This window comes from Mastigoproctus giganteus, chromosome 11 (assembly GCF_048544385.1).
Source record: "Mastigoproctus giganteus isolate SK-2022 chromosome 11, ASM4854438v1, whole genome shotgun sequence".
Lineage (NCBI taxonomy): Eukaryota > Metazoa > Arthropoda > Arachnida > Uropygi > Thelyphonidae > Mastigoproctus > Mastigoproctus giganteus.
Genome location: NC_143585.1, coordinates 79462413 through 79481130, shown reverse-complemented (window position 1 = coordinate 79481130; position 18718 = coordinate 79462413). Strand labels below are relative to the sequence as shown.

At 35.6% G+C, this 18718-nt stretch overlaps 1 protein-coding gene across 3 annotated transcripts in view; it reads left to right on the top strand.

Annotated features, from left to right (window-relative positions):
* The window catches only part of LOC150078178 (FERM domain-containing protein 4A-like), a 418597-nt gene extending 402154 nt beyond the window's left edge, over window positions 1-16443 (top strand). For 2 of the 3 annotated variants that reach the window (XM_090384902.1, XM_090384904.1), the window contains exons 22-23: window positions 344-513; window positions 13928-16443. In XM_090384902.1, the coding sequence (XP_090241028.1) occupies window positions 344-491 (148 nt within the window). In that variant the 3' untranslated portion in view covers window positions 492-513; window positions 13928-16443. The remainder of the gene's footprint in view (window positions 1-343; window positions 514-13927) is intronic. The other variant, XM_090384903.1, reaches the window with a different exon arrangement.
* The last annotated feature ends 2275 nt before the right edge of the window (window positions 16444-18718 follow it).

Below are 18718 nucleotides of genomic sequence, written 5' to 3'. Positions count from 1 at the left end.
ATCGTTGAAGCAGTTGCTCTAATAACGCCTCAGATGCTGGAAAACACTTAGCAAGAACTTGAGTATCACTTTAACATCTGTCGTGCTACAAAAGGTGCCACATTGAACTTTACTAACCTTCATAAAAACTTGGTGAGTACTCTGTATAATAACAAAAAATTATTTTAATACACCTTATAGATGCTGAGATATGTGTGTATTTTTGGATACCTCTAGCCTGGACACCCTGTATATATATATGGATTGTATTTGTTTTGTAGTATTATAAAAAGAGAATTAAAATCCTGATAAATTTTAGAAAAATTAGTTTTGTTTTTGCATTTGAGATTTTTTGTTTATTTAGTAGGTCAGAAACAGATACTCATATCACATCAAACAACTTCTCCTTCGAAGAGAATTCTCCTCGTATGTCTGTTGCTGATGCTTTTCACGAAGAAATGTTTGCGTGGTATGCCAATCAAGAAAAATCAAAGAAAGCCACTCTAGTGTGATATTTATACAGGAACAAGTCAAGTATGTATATATTTATATATATATATATATATATATAAGCTTCATAAATATATATTTGTTTTTCTTGGCCCTTCTATGTGATTAATATAAATTTATATTAACCCATTATTCTGTTCAAAATTACTATATGCTTGCACTCTTTGGATCAATATGACTCATTACACACACTGGCCAAAAAAATACAAACCTTTGTATTAAGACAGTCACAGACTGAAGAAATGCAAATAAATGAAAATAGATGCAAAGAAAACTGATGTGAGGTGATGACATGTTGCCTTGTTGAGTACGAAGAATGCACAGGCTGTTTGACTGCAGTAATCTGATGGGGGGAAACATGCGATCTATCTATCAGACTTTGAAAAAGATCTTATCACGGGTGTATGTTTAGCAGAACCACGATTCAAGAAACAAAAGGCATAACTGGTTTCTCAAAAGTATCCTCAAGGGCTTAAATGTGGCAGAAAAAAAATACTTCAAGAGCAAAGCCATTGCACTCCAAGGAGGACTGTATGGAAAAATAAGACATCCAGTGTGCAGCCAATAACATCTGAATTCAGCCAAGCTCAGAACTGACCTATTTTAACCCATACCATGTGTAGGGAATTGAAGAAATTGGGTATTGGCAGTCACCTGCCTATTTGAACATCACCTGTTTCAGAGAAAAACCAGAAAAATCTGCTTGCAGTGCACTTAGAATGTCATGATTGGACACAGTGTTATTTGTAATGCAGCTCCTGGGGTCCCCCCAAACTCCGCTTCATGATTGGGCAGTGGAACAATGGAAGAAAGTCATGTGATCAGACAAATAATGATACACTTTTGTTTTGTCACTGATGGTAGGCAAAGAGCACAGTGGCAAGAAACTCGCGAAGCACTGGACCCTGCTTTCCTTATTAAGACAACCCAAGCATCTGGATAGTATTGTTGTATGGGGAATGTTTTGTTGGCATGGACTCAGTCCATTGATACCGTGTAAAATCGAATGTCATCCATGGAATACCTGAATTTTGTATCAGATCTACTGCACCATGCAATGTTACACTTTTGTCCCAAAGTTGATGGCCATTTTATGGATGACAATTCAATAGCACATCATGCAAGAATGTTTTGTAGAACATGGGTTTCCACCATCTTCCCCCCCCCCTTCCCCCCACATTCACCTGATCTCAATGCTATTGAGAGTGTGTGGGATATGCTAGAGAGAGAGAGAGAGAGAGAGAGAGAGAGAGAGAGAGAGAGAGAGAGCTATTTGGTAACAAAGTCCTCTTCCTTCAACTTTGTCGCAGCTATGTGATATTCTGCTGGAAGAATAGTTACAATTAGACCAAAAGCTGTTATTTGAAACAAAGACCAACTTGATTCAATACTGAATAAAGATTCATATTTTTTGCCAGTGTGTGTGTTTAAAAGTAGGTGGTTTAATAATAATAAATTGAAATAAATCAATGTAGTAACTTTTATTAACTTCTGTTGCATTTTAGATATATTAGTGAATAATTTAGTAATATTAGTTTTTTAATTAAACAACAGCTAATGAAAAGCAATTTTAGTTACTTACTTTTGGTACAAATTTGTTCATTGCCATTAGCAGTGGCAAAGCTGCAAGAAAGCAAGCTTATACAGCATCAACAAAAAAAAAAAAGAGAAAAACCTGACACCTTCCATTTCACCTATTCATTCCCTCCAATAATTTGTCTAGTCCTTCTTTGAATTTATTTAAATTCTCAACTTCCACAACAACAGACGGATGTTTGTTCCAACAATCAACCACCCATTGTCTAAAGGCAAACATTTATTCTGGAACCGACCATCCTCAATTTGTATTTGTGCTTGTCGAGGCCACGTTATGTCAAGGATCTGAGTATATTCTTACCATGTGTACGCCATATCCAAAAATTTCATTACTTCATACATCATGTGGTAGACTTTTTCTTACTATTGAATCCACCACGAATTGTCAAACTAATAGAGTAAGCTTATCTGTGAAAAGATCTAAACCTCCAAAACACTTCCTAATTCATTTCATAAATATACGTGGTCTCAATGATGTGCATTTCCACTTGCAGTGTGCCAAACCCCATGTATTTTTTTATGACAGAATCCCAGTTATCGGTTGATTCAACTATTGCTCATCTCAGTTGCCCTAATTATTTGCTGTATGATTCATTTTGCCTCAAAGATGGTACTTGTGCATATGTCCATTCCGATATTCCCCGTCAGAGACTTGGTAATTTGGAATCTCCTCTTTTCGATCTTCTCTGTCCTAAAATCTCTCTACCTCATTGTGTCAAATTCATCTGTTGTCTCTACCGTTCTCCCAACTCCCCTAATCACTTCGAGCTCTTTGATTTACTCTCTATGCAACTTGACTTTCTCCAGTCCAACTTTCCTAACGGTGAGGTAATCTTCCTTGGTGATTTTAATGTTCACAACTCCAGCTGGCTTCCGTTTTCTAGTCACATTGACCCAGCTGGTCGAGATGCTGAGGCTTTTGCAATTATTAATGACCTTGCACAGATTGTTCATTTACCTACAATAATAACGAACAATCCTAACCATACAGCCAACGCACTTGATCTTTTTCTGACAAACAACCCTTCTAAGTATACAGTCAAAGTGAGAGGTTCTTTAGGCACCTCAGATCACAACTTGGTGGTTGGCTTTTCTCCAAATTGAGCTTTTATCTCATGGCTGTTCCCAACCTCGTATTGTTTGGAATTACAAGATTGCAAAATGGGATGACCTGCGAGATTTCTTTTCTTCTTTTCCATGGTCGGATTACTGTTTCAAAACTTGATGTCACTGTTTGCTCAGATCGTTTCAGTGAAATTATTCTTGCAGGAATGGAATCCTTTATCCCACACTCCACTTTAAAATCTGTTTTTATTTTATCTAAACCTTGGTTTTCCAATAAATGTGCTAAGGCTGTTCAAGAGAAGAACGTTGCATATCGTAATTGGCTTGTTTCTAATTCTTCAGTTTCATTTTCTGCCTACACCAAAACTTGCAACAATTGTAAAGCAGTTATTAATCAGTCCAAACTAGAGTTTGAACAGGCTAAGAGTAGAAAACTTGCTTCTTGCCGTAATGGTAGTCAAGCATTCTGGTCTCTTGCCAAAGCTATTGGCTGCAACTTTTGCCCATCTCTGCTCCCACCTCTGTCCAAACCAGATGGTTCTGTTATCACTTCAGCCAAGGATAAAGCTGACCCATTTTTCTTCCAACTCATGTATTAATGATCTTAGTAAAACACCTCCCGCCATTCCCAACATGCTCCATTCAATGCCTCCTGTGGTCTTCTGTCAAAAGGATGTCAGAAGAATTTTGACGTTAAGAAAGCTCCAGGTCCTGATGGTATTTCTCCACTTGTGCTCCTGAACTTACTCCTGTTCTTTGCCGCCTTTTTTTACTTTCTTATTCCAAAGGTTTTTCCCCTTCTTGGAAATTTGCTCATATCCAGCCAGTTCCTAAAAAGGGTGGCAGATCCGTCCCATCCAATTATCTTCCCATTGCAATTACTTCTACTCTTTCTAAAATAATGAAGAAATCAATTAACCGCCAACTCTTAAACTACCTAGAAACCTTCCGTCTGATCAACGATCATCGGTGTGGATTCCGACAGTGTTGATCCACTAGTGATATTCTGGCTTATGTTATCCATTTATGGACTAATTCAATGGAAAAGTTTGGTGAAACACAAGCAGTTGCTCTTGACATCTCAAAGGCTTTCGATCATGTTTGGCATAAAGGTCTTCTAAACAAGCTTCCATCTTATGGTTTGCCAACTGTTTTTTGTAATTGGTTATCCAGTTTTCTCTGTGATCACTCACTGAGGGTGATGGTAGATGGCTCTCTGTCTTCTAACTTTTCCACTAATGCTGGTGTCCCCCAAGGTTCAGTTCTTTCCCCCACTCTTTTCCTCTTGTATATTAATGACCTTCTTCCATTGACTGGAAATCCTATCCATAATTTTGCCGATGATAGCACATTGCATTCCACTTTCCATTTTGAGAAACCTTGTCCTGCTCAATGAGCTTCAACTTCTCAAAATTCTGCTACCAGTTCCTTAAATGCCGATCTCCAAGTAATTTTCCAGTTGGGCAAAGACAACTTAGTTGATTTCAATCCTTCTAAAACTCAGTCTAGTCTTATATCTCACAAAAAGGATTCTTCTGCTCCTTTGCTTATCTTTGGTGATACTCCGATTTCTAGGCAAAATGATATCTCTCTTTTGGGGATTACCCTGATTTCGAATCTCTCTTGGCACAAGCACATTACAAATATTGCTTCCTCTGCATCTGCATCTAAAAAACTTGGTTTTCTCTTTCGCTCTCGCCGTTACTTTTCTTCCAAACAGCTGTTCACTCTTTACAAATCGCAAATCCGCCCTACCATGGAATATTGTTCCACATCTGGGGTGGTGCCCCCAAAACCTCTCTCAGGCTTCTTGATTCCATTCAGAGGAGGACAGTTAGGTTAATTAATGATTCATCTCTAACAGAGTCTCTCCACTAGCTGTCTCATAGACGTACTGTTTCTGCTGTATGCCTCTTCTACAGATACTTCCATGGGTACTGTTCTTCTGAATCGGCTTCTATAATTCCTGCTCTCTTTCAAAACAGTCTGAACACGTGCTGCCACCAGCCAACATCCATTTACTGTCCAACTTCAAACTTACAGAACCAACTTTTCATCTTCCTCGTTTATTCATTCGACTGCCATTTTCTGGAACAACCTTCCTTAATACGTATTTCCTGAAAATTGCAGTCTACAAAAGTTCAAGTCCAATGTCAACCAATAACTCCTTTCGTCCTCTCAACCTCCAACCAAAGCACGGTAATAAGTACTATAGGTTTGGGTACTATACCTCTCGTGTTTGGGGTTTCCTAAAAAAAAAAAACAATTACTTCCATGTCTTTTTCATTCTATACTACACTGAGTGTAACATCATACGGTTGGTACATCTGTCAAATTTGTCAGACAAGACTTTCCCTTAACAAACCCATGCTGTGTCTGTATTATTGCTGAAGTCTTGTCTAGATGATCCTGCAATGCATCTTTAACCTGTGACTCCATTATTTTACCCGGAACAGAAGTTAAACTGTTAATCTCCAGTCCATGGGGACCTCCCCAGAGTCCAAGGATGCTCTCATAATTATGGCTGTAGTCACCTTTACGAAAACAAAAATCCTTCTCTTTACCCCTGATGGTAGTTATATCTTTAAGTAAATCCCACAGCAGTACACTGTGATCACTGCCACCTAGTGATTCCTCAGTGAAAGAAAAAGCATGACAATCCACTACTTGTAGAGATCTGAGAGATTTTAATCAAATTAAATGGAAATAAGCAGAGCATCATCTGCTAGATTCCTGGTCATAGTGGTATCTTGGGAAACAAGCGTGCAGATTTAGCTGCCAGAGCTGCAAGTAACATTTTTGATCCTTCCTTCAAAGTGACATTCTCAGGTTACAAGTTAATTATTAAGCAGAAATGTGCAAAAAAAATGGCAACAAATCTGGGAAAACCAAACTAACAAGTAATTCCATATAAAGAAAGACATGAAAGCATGGAAATACAGTATCCAGATAACAGACAAGAAGTTATACTTGCTAGACTATGGACAGAACACGTCCGCATCTGGTATATCTGCTAATAGTTGGGCTAACGTAAGAGGTATGCTTATAGTAAAAAAACAGGTCAGAGGCAGCTTGTCTGTCTCTGTTGTGTAAGGGAGAATATATAAGTAATGTTGAACTGTGAGCTGTGTATTACAGTTTGGCTCATATGCATCTACTTAAAGCCACTGATCTTGCAGAAAGTCCAAACTGTTGATCCTTTAACAAAACAGCATTCAGGTGCTATATCGAAGATGGCAAAGCTATTAATAATATGGGTGGAAAATCAGATTCAGAAGCAAGTGCCGCTGAGTCCAATGGCCATTCAAGCAAAAGCAAGAAGTATTTATGAAGATATTAAGGATAAGTATGGCAAACCCCAAGCCAAGTGCGTGACAAGCAATGGGTGGTTTAATAGGTTCAAGCATCGTGCTGGTTTCCAAAACTTAAAGTATGCGGTGAAATCGCCAGTGCCAATTCTGCAGCTGCAGAGAAATTTTGTGATGTGTTAGAAAAAACCCCTTCTAAATCTCCACATCCCTCAACTTCCGCAGCGCCACGCTTATCAGCTGAGAGTTAATTCCGGCAATGATGCTCGAAAGGTAAAACTTGCTGGCGTTGTGCCTGTCTCCTTTATCTTTTTGTAATTTTTCCTGTGCATGAGATAAAAAAACTGAATAAATAATTCTATTTACATGTTCGTCGAACATTTCTTTTTTGCTTCAATCAAATTCAGCACGCATAGTTGCAGTGCTGCATAAGCATTTAGGGAAATTCTGACACGTAAAATTGGACTTACTTGGAATTTCATGGAACGCAACCCCTATGTAAGTCGGGGACTGGCTGTATAAGGCCTGAATGATTTGAGCAGGCTCAGTGCTGATGGGATACTTCCACTTGCTCCGATTAATAACCCGAGGGGGCATAGATTCAAATTGAGGAAAGACAGTTGTAGAATAATGTGCGGAAGTTTGCCTTTAGCCAGCGGGTAGCTGATTGCTGGAACAGATTTCCATCTGTTGTTGTGGAAGTTGATAGCTTAAATAAATTTAAGGCTGAAGTAGACAAACATTTGGAGTGACTGGATGGGTGAAATTGGAAAGGTTTTTTTTTTTTTTTTTATTGGCTGATGCTGTTATAAGCTTGCTTTCCTGCATCATATGCCTATGCTAATGTAGCCAAAATTTTTACCTATCTCAAACACATTCGATATTATAACATGCTGTAAATATTACATAAAAGCTTTCAGTAAACTGTATGTCACTTCTAACCTGAGGTTAGGTGCATTATGGCCTAGCTGCTCTTGCACCATTAAACCCAAAGAAACAACAACAGCTTTAAGAGCCATTATTCTCTAAAACCAGCAACTGCTCATTAACTAACATTTTCACCTGGAGAGTATAATTTAGGTAGAACTTCTGTTTATCCCAAAGTTCTCTGACTCAGTCAACATTTTCAGTCTTTCTTATGTTTAATGAATAGTTTTATCATCAGAGCATGTTACTCGTGTCATTCTTCAAAACTTTTCAAGACACTGTGGCTTGAAATATATGATGACCAAATTTCAGATCCCATAAATCTTTTTTCGATATTCCAAAAGATTTGAAAATCCCAGCTATATAGGCTTGTAGGGTAAAGTAAATATTCAGTGAAAGGGAATACAACATCAAAAAGTCACCTGAATGATTGAAACAATGACTTTAGCAGGTCAGAAAAAATATTTGAATGCAGCAAGGAAATTTTGTTTCAATGAAATAAATGTTAAAAGTTATGCATAGTTAAAACTGAAGTAATATTCTTTTGTAGGCAGAACTTTGCAGGGGGGGGATAAGATGAAATAATTGTTAAAAGTTTCATATATGAAAGAATCCCATTTCTGTAATTATGATACAACTTGTTGCTTCTTTGCAAAGGAGCTGAAATTTGATACCTGCTCCATTATAGGAAGACTTTATAAAGGGCTTTCACCTGAGATTATAGCTAATTTCAGTTAAAGCATAGGATTTTTATACTGGAAATACTGGGTTTTTTTCTGTCATACATGTAATTAACCTAGCATACATTCACTTTACAGACACAGGCTATGGAGAACAGTATTATTGATGATACTTCATGACCTTATTCATCTCAATACTTGACTTAAAAGATCCAGCAATTGGGAATGATTATAGTGAGCAATAATACTTATTGCTTGCCACCTCAATAGCCATATGCTACTAAAGTATGAGCAAAGTACCATCTATAAGCCAAAAAAATGCAAGGGAGGGAAAAACATCCTATAATTTTGAAGATTCCAGAATATCATTAGCTGTTTTATTATTTTGAAGTTTTAATGCCTATGGTATTGTAAGACTTTCACGATGGCAAGGCAATAAGCTTGTTCCCCAATATAATTCTCCTAGTGGTTGGATTTTAAGTCAAGCAGTAAGACAACTAAAGCAGTGTGACATCAGCACTCCATACTGTTAGTTTAAACAGTTTAAACCTTGTCAGTCTTAATGTAAATCTCACCAGACTGACTTCAGATAAATGGACGATTCAAGCACTACTATGTCTAAGTGAGTTACCACGTTGTGACAAGTCACGACTCACTATTATGCCACAATTTCAAGATAAAAGGTCAGTCCCTGAAATTTTATATCGTGCCTTGTATATATGTAATAAATAATTTGACCATTAGGTTGTAAATTTTTATGCATTTTAATAGTAATGACAATAATAATGCATAAACTGCTATACATCGTATCTTTTTAAGAAGCCACAGAATGGTAATGGTTTGTGTAAGCACAAAGTATTCCAATGGCCAAACAATTTGGTGCAGTATCCACAAAGTTTTTTTTTTTTTTAATTTCTAACCCATTAACCCTGAAACCCATTAATTTACTTATACACCCCAAATATCTCATTTTTGAAATAGCATATCGAATGGTTAGTTTATTCTACTGCTGCTTCGAAAATATGAGATACAAGTTGACAATCTTAAGATTTAAAGTATTGCATTGTAATATATATTTGTAAATTATCTGTTCATATTCTTTAATTGGTTGATAATATTTGCTCATATCTTTAATTTGGTAATAATCTTTCTGAAAAGTCAATTATATTCAAAGATATTTGAGAGTACATGTTATAAACGTTAAGAATTATTACTACGATTACACATTTATACCTCAACACGTAAAATGACTGCTTTACATGTGTAATTGCTTAATTTAATTTTGCCTAATCCAGAGGTATACTGAATTCTGTGATTGACTTATCTGTGATATTTTTGATCCAGATGGATCACAGAATGCTGTGGAGTTAAATTTTAATTCCAGTTTAACATCCAATGATTAGTTTATTTAATCAGTAAATTCCCTTCCCAATCAAATGCTGCTTTTTTTTCCCTGTTTTTTTTCTTCTTTTTCTTCTTCTTTTTTTTTTTTTTTATACCTTTCTTAAGTATATCACTTTGTTAAATTTTTGTCAAACGTATCAAGGAATAATTGGAGGGGGAATGCCCTATGTCTGGATTTGATCACATATACCTGAAGTGATAAAAACACACAACTCTTTTGTTCGTTATACTGCTGGTTCAACTGTTATTTTAGTGCTTATTCCATATTCTAATTTACAGTGTCATTGAATTCTGGTTAATATTATAAATTCAATTCAGTTTATCTCTGTAGATGCAAAATCTGATGCACCAGTGCTTTGAATGAACCTATATTCAAGAATAGTATTTGGTAATATATAACAGATTTGGAGCATATAGGTAAAATAATTGGATCGCTAAGGCAAATGTGTTAGAAAGTAATATTTTTGTATACTTCACTGAATTCTTTGGCCGACAGAATAGTTTGTGCTTTCTTACACTATGGACATCCTGTGGCTTCTTGAAAAAATAGAATCTTCAGTGGTTTTTCATTATTATTATTATTGCTATTAAAATGTAGAAATTTATATCCTAATCTCACTTGCATGTAAATAATAATACAATAGTAGTTGTTGCGCAAAGAGATGCAGAACCTTTATTATGGCACAGTTTTAGTTATATTTATTTATATAATTATGTATTGGCTGTTGTTGGTTGGAACTTGGTATAAATTCTTTAAATTATGTCTTCAGTTAATAGAATGGTATTTCATGTATTTCATAAGCTTGCATTAGTTGCTTTCTAACTGGGGTGGGTGGGTATCATTAAAAGGCACTCTGGGGCCTGTGTTTTCAGGCTATTATTTGTTGTATGGACTTTTTTTTTTGTCATATTTTACATCTATCTTAATATCAGATTTTTGAATTTGATGTTAAAATTGGACTCTGTTACCATTTTGATTTTATGATTGCTTAATTTAATTTTGCCTAATCAACTGCTTTTTTTTTTTCTTTTCAGTGGGAAAATTGTATCCCATCTAAAGTTTAATCTAAAAATGTCATCAGTGTATTTCTGAAATGAATGTAAATAATAATACAATAATAGTTGTTGCGCAAAGAGATGCAGAACCTTTATTATGGCACAGTTTTAGTTATATTTATTTACATGTATGTATGTAAATATAAGCATGTATGCTTGCATTTATACCAATGCTAGAAGTATAGTAAATAAATTTGATGAATTTGAAGTGTTGGTCAAGACATCAAAGGCGGATATTGTTGGGATAGCAGAGACTTGGTGTCACACAGATATAAGGAATGCTGAACTGGAATTTGGGAAGTACAATGTGTACAGAAAGGATAGACAGGGAGGAGGGGTTATGCTGTTAATTAAGAAAAACATAAAATCAAAAGTGCATCCAGTTGATATAGATGAATAGTGCACTGTTGAGTCAGTTTGGTGTGACATAAGCACTGTGAAAGCAAAAATAAGAGTAGGAATGTGTTATAGGCCTAATGACTCGAATGAGTACAATGAACAATTGTACAGAGAAATATTGGGCTAGTAAATCGGAATGTCTTATAATGGGGGATTTTAACTTCTCAGATATTGACTGGAACTTGTGGGTTGGTCACTCACACACTAGTCAGACTTTTGTGGATTTATTGGATGATTGTTTTCTGCAGCAGCATGTTAAAGAGGCAACCAGAGAGAGTAATACTCTTGATCTGGTTATCAGCAGTGATCATTCGTGTATTAAGAATTTGCAGATAAATGAACCACTAGGTGGCAGTGATCACAGTGTACTGATGTGGGATTTACTTAAAGATTTAATTACCATCAGGAGTAAAGGAAAGGGTTTTTGCTTCTATAAGGGTGAGTACAGTGGTCTCCGACAGTTTTTAAATTCTGTACAGTGGGATCAACTGACGATGTTACCAACAGTAAATTCTAAATGGGAAGCATTCAAGGAATTAATCGTGGAAGCTACTAAAAGTTTCATACCTATTAAGAAATATTGTTCAAGGTTTAGGCGTAAATGCTTGTCAAATGAACTAATGAGACTCGTGGCAGAGAAGAAAAATGCATGGGATGCATATGAATTATCCAGCGACTCAGAAGCCTATGGCAGATATAAGCTAGTCTGTAATCAGGTCACAAAGGAGGTTAGGCAGGTGAAGGCAGATTACGAGAAATCCTTGGCAAAAGATGCTAAGAAAAACAGCAAGGATTTCTTTACTTATATAAACTCTAAAAGGAAGGGGATGAATCTGATTGGTCCACTTGACATTGATGGTTCGACTGTTGATGATCCTGCTCAGATAGCAAACAAACTGAATGAGTATTTTGCATCTACATTCACACATGAGGAATTAGTAAGGTTTGAAAATGGCAGAAGGTTATCAAATTGTAGCAGGATACTTAATGACTTTGTAATAACTGAGAGCAAAGTGGAGGAGAAATTGTTGAAGTTAAACATAAGAAAGAGACCTGGAGTGGATGAGATCTATCCAGTTATATTAAAGGAGACGGCAAAGCAACTAAGCAAACCCTTAGCCATAATTATGAGAGCATCATTGGACTCAGGGGAGGTTCTCATGGACTGGAGATGTGCAAATGTATCCCCAATTCACAAAGGGGATCAAAGGGTGGTGACACGAGTAATTACAGACCAGTTAGTTGAACTTCTGTTCCGGGTAAAATAATGGAGTCACTGGTTAAAGATGCATTGCAGGATCATCTAGACAAGACTGCAGCAATAATTCAGACATAGCATGGTTTTGTTAAGGGAAAGTCTTGTCTGACAAATTTGATAGGATATTATGATGTGGTTACAAAGGAACTGGATGCAAAAAATAATTTTGATATCATATATTTGGATTTCAGGAAAGCTTTTGACGCTGTTGCGCATGGAAGCCTATTGTACAAATCGGAGCAGAATGGTATTAAGGGTAAGTTGCTACAATGGATTAAAGGATGGTTAAGTGGGAGAAGACAGAGGGTGGTAATCAGTGGGTGCTGCTCTTTGTGGACTGATGTTATTAGTGGAGTCCCACAGGGTTCGGTGTTGGGTCCAATGTTGTTTTGTATATTTATCAATGATATTGATGAAAGTATATCAGGCTTAATGTCGAAGTTTGCAGATGATACAAAGGTTGGCAGGGTTGTTAATGACAGTAATGGCAGTGTGCTACTGCAACAGGATCTAGATAATTTGGGCAGATGGGCTAAGAAGTGGCAACTGAAGTTTAACCTTGACAAATGCAAAGTACTGCATATGGGTAGAAGTAACCCCAGAGAAACGTACCAACTGTGTGGTGCTACACTTAAGGTGGTAGAAAATGAAAAAGTCCTGGGAGTAATTGTGCAGTCAGATATGAAGTTTTCTGAGCAATGCAGACAGGCTGCCAGGGCAGGTCATGCGGTTTTGTCAATGATATATGGGAATTTTGCTATCAGGGAGAAGGAGGTGATTGTCCCTCTGTATAAGGCAATGGTCAGGCCACTCCTTGAGTACTGCATACAGGTCTGGAGGCCTCATTTTAGGAAGGATGTAGATTTGCTTGAGTGTGTACAGAGAAGGGCAACAAGATTGGTGAGGGGAATGAAGGGATCCTCTTACCAAGAGAGGCTTAAGTTCTGCAAATTGCAGTGGCTGGAAACTAGGCACTTGCGCGGTGATCTGTTTGAGGTGTATAAGGCCTTGAATGGGTTGAGCATGCTGAATTCTGATGGGATCCTTCCACTTGTTCAGATTACGAACCTAAGGGGGTATAAATTCAAATTAAGAAAAGACAGATGTAGAATAGATGTGCGGAAATTTGCCTTTATCCAGCTGGTGGGTAATTGCTGGAACAAACTTCCATCTGTTGTTGTGGAAGTTGATAGGTTGAATAAATTTAAGGAGAAACTGGACAGGCATTTGGAGGGAATGGTGTGTTTTTTTTTTGGCTGATGCTGCATAAGCTCATACACTTGCTTTCTTGCATCACATGCCACTACTACTACTATTTCATATAGCTGGTGCAGCTGAACACATACTGAAGAGCAAACATCCCATACAAACTTTGGGGTCCTTTGAATTTTTTTTTTTTTTTTTCTCTTTTTTCCTTCAGATAAAATATGTTTACATTCATTTAAGAAGTACATTCAGGACATTTTTAGACTAAACCAATGATTTGGAATAACTAACTCACCCATTGAGAAAAAAGACATTGATAGGTAAATTTTAAATTCAGAACTTGTAAAATCTAAATGGTATCACCCAATTATGACAAAAACAGTACAGACAATGGCTAAATCTAAAAGTAAGCAAAATAGACCTAGGTGCCTTTTGATTGAAACACCTTGTGTGTGGATGTATACACATACAAAGTTTTATTTTATCTTTGTATAGATATTTTAACATCTTTTTTCTTTCTTTTTTTTGTTTGTTTGCAGGAGGTGTTTCTATAAAAATACAGTGGGTAAACTGATCAATTGCATACATAATTGAAGAGCTCAAGGGTGCAGCCATTTCATTTGAGTTTCAGATAATGGATTTTGTAAAAGATTTGCTCTCTCTCTCTCTCTCTCTCTCTCTCTCTCTCTCTCTCTCTCTCTCTCTCTCTCTCTCTCTCCAGGAGTGAAAAAGATCCTTACTACAATCAGAAAGAAATGCTTGCAACTGCCACAAAATTTATTATTGCATAAGGTTTAGTAGTTTCCCTTCATATCACTATTTCTCTGATTATATAATTAGCATGGATTTTTAGTGAATATAGTTAAATTTTTTGGTTATTGGATAGAATTTGAGATGCTTAGCTCTTATACATGAAATCTTCTCTTCCATAGAGAGAGCACCTTAGAAATTAAGAAAATTTATCTCTATTAAATTCAGTCTTATTTTAGTATGTAGGTTTCTCGAGCACATTTTAAACATAATAGTGTATTCAGACAAATGTAAGATTTGGATAGGCCTTTATATTTGTATAGTTGTACAACTTGTATGATTGCAGAAGTGGACAGACTTACTTCCTAAAATTTTACAAACTAGTCAGACAAATGCCTAACTACTCCATGTACATTGACCCATTTATTTTAAGCATATTTATGTATTACAATTGAATTACTTATTTATTTAGATTTTTAATTTTTTTTTTCTGTAAAGTAAATTTTATTAAGTTTTAAGTTATGTAAGTAGGCATGTGGGATTCTGACAAAGCCTCAAGGATATAAACACTTATATTGCAGCCATTTTTAAATACATCTTACTAAATGTTTTATTTTTAATCATTCATGCTATATGGACTTTAAAAATAAAATATCATTTTCGTTTTAGTGGGCATTATAAAAAAAAAAAAAGTGGAAAAAAAAAATGCAAACCGAAATGACTGTGTAGGTATGTTCTACACAGCAACTAATTTTTTATTGACTGGTGAACAGTAGCATGTGCACTAAGAAGATAAAATGTCATGTTCATGACTGCAGTCATTATTAAAATTTTTTTAACTTTTAAGTTTATCTCTTAAGAACATTGGCAAAACTACCATATCACCATCCTAATAATGTGGGTTGGTTAAGGGGCATGTACTTTTCATGGGTTGGCTTGGCATGGAGGAATCCCATTTACGAATCTCATGGGGGGGCAAAATTTGTAGTTTTATCACTGCTTAAGAACAACCCTTACAAAAAAAATAATCTAAAATAACAAACAAGTGAGAAAAACCCTTTTCCTGGGTTTTCACTTTACACTACTTTCTTTTTTGGAAAATATAATAATAGTGTAATATAATATGGTGTAATGTCCTCATGCCAATAAACATTGGCATGAGGACATTACACCAGCATGAACACAGCATGAGACTGTTTAGTGCAAGATAGAACTTCTGTAGCAGTGTTCTCTCCAGGACCTATCTAATGGGTGCACCACCTGGCGAATTTAACTGACTGCTCAGCTAAAATTTAAGCGATTCTTGCAGTACCATATGGTACTGCTCGCTGATCTGAATCAGTATTAATTTGAACATACTATGAAATTGAGATCAATGTGACGGGAGCATATAATGTTAAATTATGCAATTAATTTTTGCTCTGGATCACTTAAGTCACATTTATAAATAACAGAAAATTTTATAATATTGCGAAGTATTACACTTCCCCACCTCATATACTTCATAATGCCACCCAGCTGGCAAAATTTTCTGGGGAGAACACTGTGCAGTGTATAAATAGCTGATCTGACTTACTTGAACACGTGGTTTCTGACAGTTTCTTTCTTGAATGGCTGCTAAAACAGTGAAATCCTTGAAAGAAGCTGTTGTGACAGCGAAATCCCTGAAAGAAGCCAGAAACAGTGTAATGATTTTTGACAGTATTCTTCTCCATATAAACAGATTATTATTTCTAAAACAAAGAAAATAGTTTAAATTCAAGATGCTGAAGATTTCAGCAGGCCAGAATTATTATTTCTTTGCAAGAAATGGTTGTGAAATACACAACTTTTTCTTAAAATACACATGGCTCTGTCAAATCCCCACATGTATATGAAAGAATTAAACATGAACGGCAAATGTGATATATTTTGTAATTGTATATAGTTAAAATTACTTTAACTGACACACGCAAGTATGTATTCATTTAGTGTATGTGGGTATACACATACATGTAATCTTTATTTATGTCATTAATCAGATAAGGTCCTTCAGATATGATCATGCATTTAGTGTTAAACCATAGTCACAATTTATTTTTAGAAAATTTCCGAGTATCAAAATTATTTGACTCTTGATTGACCAACTAATGCCAGAGCAGCTTAAATGTTTACCTTGTGGAAAATTTTTTGTTATCTTGCTATTTGTATTCATCATTATACTCCTGTTAAAAAAAATCTTAAGATATTCTGTGAATAATTCAAAATGTTGACTTGTTAAATATTAATTTGGTTAATATAATTTGAATCCTGTAATGGCAGTTACTTTATCTAAATAAGTTAGATAATGTAGAAATTATTTTATTAATGGTCTGGGGGGGTTGAAGTCACTGTAGATTTGTAAATAGTCACATCATAGATTATATTTATTGAGATTTTATTGATCTGTGTACACTTACTGTTTTTTTTTTTTTTTTTTTATGTATTGTGTTTTATTGTACTAGTTGGGAATAAAGTTCCCATGTAAAAAAAGAATAGAAATACAAAATCTAATATCAGTAAAAATGTCTTCTTTTCTACCATTTACATGTAGGAATAATTATAGTTTAATTATATATTTTACTCTTATATTTTCTATGGATATATACTAGATATATGGATTCCTAAATGGATACACACAAAAGAAGATCGGTTGGCCAGTGTCTTTGGATCAAACAATTATGAACTGGTAAATTTCTTACAAATAGGCTCACTTTTTAACAGATGAAATATGGGTTGGATACAGCAACAACAAAAATTTAATAATTTTTGTCAGAAATATTCAATTTCTTGGTGGCTTGATAAATTATTCTTTCATAACAGTTCCGATGACAATAACAGTAAAAACAGTTCTGACCTTGCCAAGGCCAGATTTACTAGGGCCCTGGGGACATAGAATAATGCTGCTACTATAAAAATAAAATTTTTTATCTTTTAATATTTTAATGCACCAAGACTGCTTAAATCTGGCATTAGAGTTTACCCTCAGAAAATTGCCCAGTTCATATAAACTGAGAATTGACTGGGTAGGGTTTCATCTTTGTTTTATCTAAGGGATATATTTGTGATTAGTGTTAGCTGATAGGAGTAACTGTTAATGGTAGCAATAGCTGATAATGTAAACATCTAGAACTGGACAATTGCATATTTTGATAACAAAGGAAACTCTCCATTGCAATGTGAGTGAGGATTACTTTTAAAACATCTACCACTATGTGGTGTTCTCATGAGGGATGAGAACAGCTGAGGACTAGGGCAGGCATATTATTCATGTGACTGAGCAGTTGTGTGATTTATAGAGCTGGATAACTGGGTATACTAGTGGTTCCCAAACTGTACGCCACAAGATTAGAACAAACTTCATTTAGTTCAATGGTAATCACTTTAGGTGTGCCACGAATATAGTATCCTTACACTTCAACTGTGATCCAAGTGACAAAAGTTTGGGTAACACTGGAGATATGCTATAAAATAATACTGTGCCCCTGCATAACATATCATGGGAAGCTGTCAAATGTCTTACCAATTTTGTTAGGAATTCTCACAACATCCATTTCATAAGTACCTGAGCTCCTATCATCTCTGATAGGATTTGAACAACTTTCGAAATGAGGTTGTCTTAGAAGAGCTGGAAAGCCTCCCTGTTTTTCACTCATACAAACAGACAAAATCAGCTTTAAAACATGCAGATAAGAGTTGCATATTTTTAGCAATTCTAGTTGAGGAGACTTGCAAGTCTCCTCAACCATATAATTGCCTTGGTTAAGAATTATACATTTTCTGGTATTGTGAAGCCTCCCATGGATCAGCCCCCTGTTCATTTAGTGTATTGATTGCAGGTTGTACCACTTTCCAGAAAATTTTCTCACTTGGAACTGAAGCTTGCAACCTTGCAATATCTACTTTAGACTAGTTCAAAATGCATGGGAATAAACAACTTTCTTTTCTCCAAAAAGAAAAAGGGGATAATATTGAAATACATTTCAACTTCAACAGTGCTGGATGCTGTGAAAATTCTGGTTAGACTTATGCATTTCATATTCAAATAGACAGTATCAACAAAGTTAGAAAGCTGGAAATTATATTGGCCTTTATTAATGCAAAATCCTATCAGAGATAAGCATGTAGTGAAATTAAAAATAAAATAAGAATTTAGCTACACAACAAAACTAACTGTATTGTGAACAAAACAAAATAGCTTAATGTCCTTTTCAAACCTACATATAAAAACATTAATTGAAGAACTATGTTATTTATATTTGACCCTAAATCATAGCAATGCCTTCTTTGCTCATACTCATCTGTGTGCGCTATGGTTGGTTTGCCTGTTATGCTGGAAGAAAAACCCGAGTTTGGGGGAGGAAAAACCATGCCACATCTTGGCAAAGACCAACTAACTCTACCACCTAATAAAAATAGCATAAAAATTTCTCCTGTTCTATAAGGAAAGCATCTCTCAGTTCCAGTTTGCAAAACAAACAGAACCCAAGCTATTTTCACCCAATGTTGGGACAGCAGATTCACTAGTACATTCTGCTTCTCATGAGGTGCCACCACATCAG